We start from the raw sequence: 12,697 nt of genomic DNA, 5'->3' as shown, positions 1-12,697 counted from the left end.
ACATTATGAGAATCACTTTTCTTTTCTTCTTCTTCTTTATTTGACCCTATCAACTGGCAGTCGATTTTAGTCATCTTCCTGAGTTTTTTTTTTTTATGTATTTAGTTCGCTATTCACTTATATTTCACAAGAATGAAAAAAACACATCTATTGATAGTTATTTATACTGTTTGTTAGATCGTCAAATTACATCTTCTTGCATATCCATAAAGAAGCCATATGGTAGGAGGAGTAGGGTCCGTGAGCAGGGCAGTAAGAGATGTAGGGAATGGAATTCTATTTCGACGTAAACCACTATATAATTTATCTCGTTCTCTGTCAAAATTGGGACATTGTAAAAAGAGATGTGTAGCATCTTGATTATCTTCTCCACATGCGCAGGCTTGTTTTGTTGTAATATGTATTCGTGATAAATGATCATTAGTGCGAACATGACCTGTACGTAGACGTATTATAAAAGTAATAACTGATCTTGGAAAATTATATGGGTAGTACCAAGGTTTGTTTTGTGAATGTTCTGCAAACCATTTATATGTGTTGCCCGTGGAATGAAATTGTTCTATGCACCACTGTTTCCATTTTTCTTGAAGTTTATATTTAACTCTTGGAAGAAGGTCCGTGTATGGAAGTCTCGCAAGTGAGGTAGTTTCCGATGATCGAGCGGCTTTGGCATATGTGTCCACACGTTCATTTCCCGTGTTTACTTGGTGAGCCTTTACGTAACTAAACTGGACGTTGATATTTCTTCCATTAGCATACTGAGTTTGTTGGATTATAAGTATGATGAATAAAGGATGTTTACAAATCTGAGGATATGAGGAACTCAGCGCCATTAATACGCTTAAAGCATCTGTTATGATGAGAATTTTTGTGTAATTATTATGGATAGCGTAAGTGAGAGCTTTATATATTGCATAACTTTCTGCAGTGAAAATAGAAGTGTCAGGTGGTAAACGGAATTGTTTGTTTATATTTTGATCTGGAATGAAATAAGCACAACCCACACCTAGGCGGTCTTTGGATCCATCAGTATAAATGATTAGGTGTGTTGGCCATCTCTCTTTATACATGATATGTCTTCCTAAATCCCTGAAATGGATATTGCATTGGGTATATAAGGGTATGTCTAATTCATAAATTAAAGGATGTTGGAAGGTAAAAGACTTTGCACGTGATTCCAGGTCTATGTATTGGCAATATACAAAATAAAAGAATGTGTGTTTAGGATCTATGGCTTTATTTTCTGTCCATTGTTTTTGTATTTCAAATAATTTATTGAATGGGTGCGTATGATTTTCCCAGGTTTTGAGCAGAAATTTTATTGTTAATTGGATCCGTCTATGTGTCAAACTAGTTTCTCTGCTTTCCATATATACACTGACATTAGGACAGGACTGCATGAGACCTAAGCAGGTCCTCAAAGCTTTTCTCTGTAGTATGTCTATTTTGTCTAAAAGACTTAATTTTGCACCCCCATAACTAAAGGCTGCATACTCAAAGTTTGATCGAAAACAATTCCTATAAAATAGCAGTAAGATTTTGGGGTGGCCACCCCATTTAATTGTTGTGATACTACGGAGTATATTTATTATTTTACGGCCTTTATTGATTAAATGCGTGATGTGTGTATTCCATGTGAATCGCCTGTCAAAATGTATACCTAAATATTTATGTGTTTCTATTACTGGGATATTAGAAATGTGTGGTATATTGTTAGGATGAGTATCCAATCGTTTATTATTAAAACAAATAATTTTTGATTTTGTTTCGCTGATGGATAATCCTTCTTTGAAAAACCACGCTCTTATGATGGCGATTAAATTCTGCATTGCTATTATACCTTGAGTAGCATCATCTGTAATGTTATAGAAACAGAAATCATCTGCATACTGAAGGGGATGAAATGGTAGAATTGGTAATGCATGTATCTCATTCGTATAGATATTAAATAAGAGAGGGCTCAGAGGTGAGCCTTGAGGTATGCCGATTGAAGTGGAACGAGGATCTGAGGATCACTTTTCTTGGCAGGAAATAAATTGATTAATAGAAGAAGAAGAAAGAAGAAATTGGTGTTATTGTTTTGTTTTCGTCACCTGTTAACTGTAAAACGTGAATATTTGTAATTTTATATTATTTGTTACAACGTTTACTACCAAGGATGAAGTTTTTGTTACATTGTTTTTAATCAATTCCCGAAAACGGTACTTGTGTAATTTGTGTATTATTACTGTGTTTCTTAGATGTTGGTTACATTTAACAGGAAGTGAAACTAGTTAACATGCTATAGGGTAACCCATCCGTTGTTGTTTCTCTGGGCTTATCTTGATAGACAAGACACTGTTGAGTCCTGTGCCTCGGACAAATCGTAGGGAGACGCCTGAGCAAAGCTTTTTTAAAAAAACTATGTTAACTGGCAGTATACATAATTAATTACTACTTCCGTATGGTCCCAACACACCTCAGTCGTTTATTTAGCCATTTTTAACATTCGTACTTATCTTCTGCATTGCGAAAGATTCTTCAAGGTGGGATTTGGCTTTTTTCACGAAAATAACTTCAATTTTTGACATCAGGAGTAATCATTGTTCTTATTTTTTTTTGCTTGCGAAACACACAATATGGCGAGACAGCTTGACTAGCTTGGTAGGTCATCAGTGGGTATGCAGTGTTGCCAACCTTCACAACAGAAAATTCCCCATGAACCATGCACACGTAGCCCCACAAACCATTGACGGATAGCCCCAATTCATAAATAGCCCCACAAACCATGCACAGCAAGGTTAGGTTAGGTTCAGTTAGGTTAGGCAAACTAAACATAGTTAAAATTGTAATCTTCTTGCAAAACAATGGCCTGGTTGGAAACACTGACAGGGGGTTACGTCATCAAACGTACGACATCTGGTTCACATAGTGGAAGGAAATGAAAGCAATGGCAATTGTGCGTCGGGGAGATATTTCTGTTGAAAAATAAATGAATTCCCGGTGAAATAGATTCCACGATTAAAGAAAATACCTCCACGAACTGCTACAGAAACTCATTTCCGTAAGTAGTTTCTTCTTTAAGAATGAAGAAATACGTTGGGACCATACGGAAGTGTTACCCATAATTATTTCATGTGTTTCATTTCACATTGCGTGAAAAAGGTCATTGTTTCATTAATAATCTGTTTATTAGAAAGTTTTGATAATTCATTTTTCAACACTGTTTTGTTCATGTTTTGATACTTTATTTTTCAACATCGTTTGAGTCATGTGAGTGAGTGTGCAATGTTCATTGAATAATTTATTGTTTAATACATTACAAGTAGTCCTGGAAATTCATTATAAAATGCATGCAAAAGTTGAAATTTGTTACAGCAACTAAGCGAGATCCCTGGTGGTGCATTTGAATTGTGTCCAGTTCTTGATTTCGCACTTTATGACTAAACTTGTTATTAAAATAGTCACTGTGTAAATTATCATATTCCTGCTTTACATTTCGGCAAAGTGATATGAAGCAACATGCATAAGATGAGTGTTCCTTAACTGTTCTTAAAATGTCATTAAAATTTACATGAATAGAGCTTATTTCTGCCAGAAGGATATGCCTTCTGCTTGATGCCTAGTGCATTCCATGAATTGGTAAAATAACTGGTTTTAGTTGGTTGATGAGACCAGTTCTTTTTGTTCAATTCTTACATTTCGTTACTACTAAAGGAACTAGCCAAAAGCCACTAAAGAAATAAGTTCTTATTTGTATCACCATGTGAGAAATATTACATTTCATTTTTATTTGTAATGGCCTTTTATTAAGTTTTAATGTCTGTCCATTATTTTAGCAAGATATAACGTGCCTTGTGTATTGGTACAGTATTTTGATGTTAGTCTGTTAGCACAGCACATGGAAATGAAGTGTAATAATAATAATAATAGCATATTGTTTCCTTCCAGTTAAATACCTCCAAGGATGGTAAACCAGCAAGTCACACTCATGGAAGAGGACCCACTATTTATTCCTGGACATTCAAGCGAGGTTCCACACTTATTAGATGGGAATGTTAAGATGGTGGATGGACGAAGGTTTATAAAGATAAAACGAAATTCTACAGATTTGTCACAAGGAGTAGGTAGCAGGAAAGTTTTTCCTGTGTTTGCCATTCAGAAAGAAGCCGCATTGAATCCTCGCAAGGAAATAGCACATGTTACTAGAGAGGAACCAATAAGAAACCATATTGCTGGATTACCGGACATTATTGCCAAGAAACTGCTGGGTGAACTGTCCTCATTAAAGTCGAAGCCCACAAATAAAAGCTTCCCAAATGTCATATCTAAGAATCTGTTTGGAAAAAGGACGAAAGATGTTGCTCGTACAGTGCAGTGTAAAAGAAAGCCTCCTGTAAAGAAAAAACCCAGGTCGATAGTTCATATCAATGTCCGAAATTCATCTCGCAGACCTCCAAAGCAAAAGCCAGCACCCCTTGATCCCTTAGATGAAGTGGAGGTTGTGAATTGCGACCAAATAGTAGCCCGAATTAAGGACGAACCAGATGATGAGGGGCTCCAGAACAGTGACGAAGAGCAGTGTGAATACATGTTCGTTAATGATGCCACTGCGCAGAATGGTGAAGAGAATTCAAATCGTAGCTTCCACAGAGTAACAATACAGGACGAGTTGCATGAGTTTCAGGAAGATGAGTCGTCCAGCAACAGTTTTCAAGTCCTGAATCATGTCACACCGGAGCTTTCTGCTAGAATCGTGGAGAATGGCACACAAGAAATACTACCGTTGGCTGAAGTCAAGGTTGAAGTTGATGAAACTGAAGTGATACTTCCTGATGTGGAAGGGTAAGTGAAAACATAGAATAAAACCAATCCATCCTTACTAACTCATTCATATACTTGCTGTGACATCTTTACTTGGCAATTACATTGGTGCAGACTTGCCAACTCTTACTTATTTTTAAATGTCAACCATACACATTGTAATTTTTTTTTTCACCAACTGTTCCGAAGCGTTTAATGACAACTTAAGGTTCGGCTGGACCTTTGACCGACACCAGGGCAGCTGTTTTCAAAATTTCTACTGCCGAGGTGGTCTAGTCAGTAGAGCGTCTGACTGTCATCCAGGATACACGCGGTGGGTGATCTAAGGTTGGAACTTTTTCCGGCCTTGTCCCATATAAAGTGGCTCTTGGGTTCACCCAGCCTGAAATCAATGAGTACCTGGAGGTAAGTGTAGCCGGAGCATGGTGCTGATCACATCACCTCCAAAATGGCCAAGATCGAGAATTTGCGGAGCCCTACCCTACCCCCCCCCCCCCCCATATCCTCAAAATGTGCCTTAATGGCATGGTGCTGAATGCACAGGGAATTTTGCTTATCTTACCTTTTGAAAAACCACTATGATATTCCAAAATATTTATAATTACATGTGCTTAGAATTCCTTCAAGAGTGTTTACTTGAATCTTCATGTGGTTTGCTTTCGTTGTTGGCTAGATATGATCAATAGTTTAATAGGCTTGCATAGCCACAGAACTATTGCAAGTATCGAGGCAAGAGCAAAAACAGGCCACATGAAGATTCGAGTGAATGCTCTAGAAGGAATTCTAAGCATATGTAATTTTTAAGATTTTTAAAATATCATAGCAGTTTTTCCTAAGGATAGGAAAATTTGAAACAAATTGCCCTAGCATCGGCCAAAGGTCCAGCCGAGCCTTAAGTTCATTATTTTAAGGTATATTTTTTATCTATAATGTTAGTGTGCAGAAGTTGCAAGGTACGAGGGAAAGACTTGTAATTATGGAAACAAGATTGTGAACTGTGATGCAAAAATTTATCATAAGATTGCAACATCATTTGGGAAGCTGCACATGAATTTCTAGTCACTGAAAATATAGTTCCTCTGCTTGAGCTAAGTGTATATTTTCAACATACATGGTAAGTAAAGCAATGAACATGGGGCATGTTTAGTGCAATTAAATTATCAGTACAATATACGTAAAAAGAAAAAATCTTTTATAAAATACCTAAAGGTACTTACGTTGGTGAGTATATGATTTCCGTGAAACTACGTATGTAACTACTATGTAACTACTCCCTTCTTCAGGTAGATAGGCTATGCCATGGCACTCGCCAACATAAGTACTTTTAGGTATTTTATAAAAGATTTTTTCTTTTTATATTGTACTGATAATTTATACTACGTGAGTAAGTCGCACCTGCATCAATATGAATTAGTGCAATTGGCACTGATATTTACAAACTGTCCACTAATGACTAGAAATTGTGAGCCAACACTCAAATATAGTTGGAATGCAGACTCTAAGGGGAGCCTGTCATGTTCTATCATGGAAGTGAAGGCTGTTCATTCAATCCCTTTCCAAGCAAGTTTGCTACATTCATTTCTACCAGAAAGTAAATTGATCTTTTCCTACATCATTGCCAGAATAGGTTGTTGTGAAATAAATTTCTACACATTACTTTAAATAATTGATTTCACTACCCTTCTAGTGGCTTTAGTACATTATCCTCGTACTTATCCTATTTATGTAAGCACATTGGTAGAGAATCGTTTTTTTCACACCCACACACACAAAAACAACTCAAATGGATAGACTATGTAGCTAATTTTTATTCAATAAAACAATTCACCCAAGTTCCACAATTGACTCCTAAAACTGTGTTTTGTTTCAGGACAAGTGACCTTATGCAACTTCTTCAGGACCATGGCAGAACAGCGAATAAGAAAACTAAAAAGCACCGAAGTGGTTTAAAAGTAAAAGTAACAAAGGCTATTTTTACATGCAGTGTTTGTAGCAAGACCTTTGGACTTATCCAGAACTACAAACGCCACCTAAATTCCCATAGCCAAGACGAACTCAGCAAAGTATTCAAAAGGAAGTCTGATATGTACAGTGATGAGGATATACAGTGTTCTATTTGCAACAAAAGTTTCAAGGGCAAAATAAACTTAAAGAAACACTTGTATGCACATTTGCAGGAGAAGAAATTTGAGTGTCACGTGTGCCATAAACGTTTCCGGTACATGTGTCTTTTGCGGAACCATCAATCTGTTCATTCGATGGAGAAGAACTACCAGTGTACGGTGTGCAATAAGTTCTATAATTCTGAGTATGATTTGAAGAGACACCATAAGGTTCATGCTGGTGAAAGGATGTTCGGATGTAGTGTGTGCGGGAAGTTATTCTGGTATAACTCGGAGTTGAAAACTCACGAGCGTATCCACAGTGGCGAAAAACCTTTTGCTTGCAACTTGTGTCCGAAAATGTTCACGTGCAAATCTAACTTGAAGGAGCACTTGCGGACACACACTGGCGAGAAACCGTTCGGCTGCGATATCTGCGGTAGATATTTCCGCAGCACTTCGAGCTTGAAAGCCCATCGTAAAACTCACACGGGCGAGAAGGACTACAGCTGTCCTGTGTGCAATAAGTTGTTCGGAAGGAGCAACGCCGTCAAGAAACACCTCCGCACCCACACGGGAGAAAAACCCTACCTCTGCGATATCTGCAAGAAAGCTTTTACGGATAGTTCATCGATGCAGAAGCATTTGAAAATCCACACGGGTGAGAAACCGTATGTTTGCGGCATTTGTAAAAAGTCCTTCCGAGCCAATTACGGACTAAAGAGACACCAGAGAGTCCACACTGGTGAACGTCCGTATACTTGTGAAATTTGCGGTAAAACTTTCCGGTGGAAAGCGCACTTCAAGAAACACCTGGAAGCCCATGACAAGGAGACAGAGTCACAGGTTAGTGCTTTTACAGTAAGCATTGAATGCATGCCAAAGTAGAAGTATCTATATTGAGGGATCAGCTAAATAAAAAAGCCCAAGTTCCAATTGTTTAATTCTGAATTATTCCTGATGTGCTACACAGGCATTTTTTACATGATTTGATTTCTATTTATGGCTGTTAATACATGTTTCAGAGTCTTAGTTGTTACTTACTGCATCCTTTCGTTGTTACTTACTGCATGCTTTCTTCCTGGAGGTAAGTTTTATGGCTCTTAGAATTAATAAATATCCCTAAATGCCTTCATTGTTAAGTTAGATAGGTGAGGATTATGGTAATAATGTTCAAAAACCTGAGAATGTCATGGAAATATTTCCCCCCTTTTTTTTTCTTAATTTTCAACATTGGTAAACTTGATTCATTTGTTTACTGTGCAACTTTGAAAACATAGCACTTATTTATTAGCATGTTAAGTGATTATTGACTGATATGTTGACATGAGGAGCCATGTAAGTTTTTGTGTTACATTACATTCTATGTCTTTTGTGTTAATGATGGTGAGTTTTCAGGCTTTTCTTTCTTTTTTGCTTAAATCTATATCTTTGCTTGTTTCTTCCTAGGTGTAAAATCTGCATTCCGAAGACATGTGTCCTGTGCATTGAAATTATGACACAGGTGCCTTACTGGAGATAACTCCACAGCATGATCATTTGTTAAAGGATTGAAGTAGATTCTAAAAATGTATATTTTTATTTAAGCTTGTTGTAAATGAATTGGCAGATGTACCAAAACATTAACCTAGGAGAGGAAAATCAAGAAACAATTGAAAGAAGAATGCAGCAACATTGCTAAAGTTCCTATATTTTGTCTGTTGGACTCTTGTTTGCCCAGGGCTAGTGGGTGGTGCCATTCAATGGTTCTAGCAAGTAGAATTCTTTTGGTGTATCATTAACTCAAATGGAGGTCTTCAAAGTCTGCCGTTGGTGACTGAAATGCCCTACTTGGTGGGTTGTCCTGGCCACCAAGTGGAGCATTTGAGCCACCAGTAAACCGACTATGTTTAACTCGCAATTAAGTCAACACTTCACCAGAAGCATGTCACTTGGTGGAGTCAGCAAGTAGGGTAACTTGATGATAAGCACGAATGGTGAACTTGATGCATAATTTATTAATGTACCTTCCTGATGTGGTTTGAATGCACAATTTTACATATTTCAAGACAACACTGCCAACACTGAAAAAATGCAAAACTGAATTGACAGATATACTAATCATAAATATTTATTTATTTTATGCTGCTTCTACTGAAGAATAAAAATATTCATTTACTGAGGTTAGCCAATGACCGGTAATGTCAAAGATGTGTCTTTCGTGTACCAGTGCGGCCCTTGTAAGCTAGCATTGTGTTTGTTTTTAAGTTATATTACTATGCTTCTCTGCCCCTTTAGCTAATAAAGACTGTGATGAGCCTTGATGAAGTCATCAAATAGATGAGAGAGACACGGTTGCCTGGGTGGACATCTGCAACCATAGACTTTTCTGTGTGCTGAGTGCCCCTTTACAGCCTCAGCATTTATTCCATACTCGTTTTCAAGGAGGGCCTCCCCTATTGTGTAGTGGTAAAGTTGTTGCCTTGTAATCAAGGGATCCCAGGTTTGATGCCCTGTGCACAGTTGTTCAGATCTTACTTTAAACTGGAGGTCCAGTCCCGATAAAAAAAAAAAAAATCAGTTCAGTTCATTTTCGAGGAGTCTGCAGTTTGATTTCCTGTTAGGGTATGGTGTAGTTATTTGCATTCCACTTTGCACTGTAGATACACAGTTCCTATTAGCCTGTTTGTGCATCAAATGGAATTAAAATAGTAAAAAAAGTAAAGTGTTCCCCTGTGCTTAGCACCACGCCATGAAGGCATATAGGGTGTGTGGGGGTAACGCCCCACACTTTCTTGATCTTGGAATTAAGCAAAAATTAATCATGTTAACATTACCACTGTTATTTGCAGTTAACTATACTGGGTGTACATCAAGGTTGTTCACAAGTTAAGAAATTAATAAGAGGACTTCAATTGATGGAATTACTACAATTCATGTGATTCCATTCATACAGTTTCTCATGACGGTCTTGGAATCTTGAAATCGCTTAACTCATTTGCAACATACGTATTTTCACCTAAATGTAAAATTGTAATGGAGGTAATTATTCTCAAGCTATTGATTCACTCTTCTTCATTATCAGACAGCAACTAGGGTTGCAAAAAAGCTGGCTTTTCTGAATGAGTGTTTTTTCTTGAATAAAAAGTATCTTCGGAAAAAGAATGGAAATTTTGAGACACGTGTCTTGTGAACAACCTTTAGTATCACCCAAACCAAATAACCATTTTACATGGAAAATACTTTCTTGGTTACTCTTTACTGTTAATGGATTTACCTGATGATTTTTATTCCTTTGTACAATTTTTAATGTTACGCTAAGTCATCATTACAGTACAAAGGTGCTATATGCACACTTACATGAAGTATTTCAGTAACTAAATAAACTAGTTGAAATTGAAGTGCAATGAAAGAATGTTGAGAGAGTATTGTTGACAAAATCTTAAGTAAGTAATCCACATTTGGTGTGTCTGTAAATTGAAGGTTTGTTTAAAACTAAGTTGATATGCATGATATATGGTTTGAAAATAATAAAAGTTCCTTCCTGAGAATACATTTTGTAAAAAAGAATAATTAAAATGTGATGTTAACAAAACATTAAATTCAATACATTCTGTTCGTAACTTTTGGTGGAACACTGTACCTGAACAAAACTGCATACACAGTTATAACCAGTGCCCAAAGTGGAAATTCCTAGCAGGAGTGATGCTTGGTAGAGTTTTGGAGCAGCTGTTGGAGATGTATCTATAGATTAACATGGAGACAATGAAGCAGGTGGGGTGAGATGCCTTACACAAATTTCTTTAACTGGGATATGCCACCTGCCCATGGGCGTCCGGAAGGGGGGGCAAGGGGGGGCCGTGGCCCCCCCCTGGAAAACGAAAGTCAACCAAAAATTACATATTTCACACATATAATTTAATTTCAGCCACAATAATGTGTGTTAATTATTGCACGAACATGATAAATTCAAATTTAAGCAATGTTTTTTGAAGGATGAACACTATTATTGGGGAAAGTATGCCATGTTGGCCCCCCCCTGGAAAAAAATACCTTCCTTGCCCCTCCCTGGAAAAAATCCTGCGGACGCCCATGCACCTGCCCATATCGAGCATTGATTATAACAACTTTTATTTTTGTTGTATTGTTCTTCAGTGCATTTCCAGTAATTTGTCTCCTAAATAGGGCAAACAAAAGACTGAAGACTAAAGGATGTACAGACAACCCTATACTCCATGCTACTTATGTGCCAAGAATCATTGAGTTAAATCTGGTGATGGCTGATTTTGTTAACCCTGCGTTAATCGCACACGGTCTCTAGTTCCAGGTGTATGGTTTTAATGTTGTCCTTTATCAATGATTGTTTTGTCAACACCCTTCCTCTGTCTAGCTGAGTTTCTAACCTTCCTCTTTTACACCACAATTTTGTTTTCAGTGTTAGTCATTTATTGGAGCCACTAGGGGGTGTTCATTGAAGCCCCTTGTTGTTTGAGTCCATGTGCAACTACAGACATACCTAGTTTTTACTGAAAATCTGGTGTACCGTTCTGTGTCCGAATAGCAAAAGAGTGCCTTTTTATAGTTTTATAGAATTTCAAAAGTTTTATAGAATCTCAATTGTTAGCAAAAGAAGATTTAATCGCAACAATTGAGGGTTTGGCACTTAGACCTTTAATTGAACATATTTTAAGAACCCTGTTTCTGGCATCGTGTGCGACCATCGACGTAATGTTTCTCACACGTCCCCACGAAGGGTTAAATTGTTATCACCAGTTGGATATAAGACAATAAATAAGCATCAAGGTCTGTAATGTCTATAGAAATTTATTGTGTGTTTAATCACATGGTATTCTTACCTGAATTCCAATTTAATACTTCTAAAGAAGAAGAAAGATATATATATATATGTATATTATTTTAATAGATTTAATAATAATCACCGTTCATAGTATCTTTCCTGTTACAATATGTCCTTGTTATTGTTGCTTTCATTATTAATATTTTCATGTAATGCATTTATAGGCAATGGAGATAACTGGGTGATGTCATACAGAATGTTAGAAGCAAGTGTTGCAAAGAAAATGAACATAATTTTATATTTATAATTTATTTGCTTAACCCTTTCCATCATATATATTTTTAATGAGTATAATGTTAATATTTAGTTAGCGGTAATGCAGTGTATTTTTCTCCAAATTATGTGTGTATATGTTAATGTGTTACTTTTATAGTTTGGTGGTGTATGGTTATCAGCATGCCCAGGTGTGATATTTGAACAAGCTGTAAAGAAACTTGAGGGAGAGGTTTCACAATTATTAGAGTATGTTCCAAGTTAACAGAGCAATAAAGATTATTTTCTTTACTTTCTTTAGAAGTTATTTTCCTCTGTCAAAATGGAATAGGCAAATTTCATGATAACAAAAAAAAGTGTATAGATAATGATTAATATGATGGGAAACTGCCTTGTTTGGATCATGTGACAACAACATGAAAGATTGATCCACCCCCACAGCAGAAGTCTGGCGCCACCATTGCTGCTATCGCAAATAATAATTTGCACTTATAATTTATATTGATGGCACAAACACAGTTTCATTTCACTACTTATAAATGTTAGGACTGAGCCCATTACCCATACCAATGCTGTTACTCCTACCAATTTTCGCTGATAATGATGCTTGAAATTTGTAACAAAAAAGTTCTTCAAATTATTGATTAATATTAGTGCGTGAGTATTCCATATCAATTATAATCACCAATTTATCAGAGTTTTACTTCAAAATATTCAAGAATTATATCAGAATGGCTGTTAT

At 36.6% G+C, this 12,697-nt stretch overlaps 1 protein-coding gene across 1 annotated transcript; it reads left to right on the top strand.

The window, feature by feature from the left end:
* The first annotated feature begins 258 nt into the window (after window positions 1-258).
* Window positions 259-12,246, top strand: LOC145997350 (uncharacterized). Its single transcript, XM_083134308.1, has 4 exons — window positions 259-890; window positions 3,931-4,824; window positions 6,674-7,751; window positions 8,355-12,246. The coding sequence occupies exons 2-4, from the start codon at window positions 3,947-3,949 to the stop codon at window positions 8,358-8,360; spliced, it is 1,962 nt and encodes a 653-aa protein (XP_082990434.1). The 5' UTR covers window positions 259-890; window positions 3,931-3,946; the 3' UTR covers window positions 8,361-12,246.
* Window positions 12,247-12,697: the final 451 nt, after the last annotated feature.

This window comes from Lepisma saccharinum, chromosome 13, assembly GCF_977018435.1.
Source record: "Lepisma saccharinum chromosome 13, izLepSacc3.1, whole genome shotgun sequence".
Taxonomy (NCBI): domain Eukaryota; kingdom Metazoa; phylum Arthropoda; class Insecta; order Zygentoma; family Lepismatidae; genus Lepisma; species Lepisma saccharinum.
Note: the sequence above shows the minus strand (reverse complement) of the source record. Positions and strands in the feature narration are given on the sequence as shown.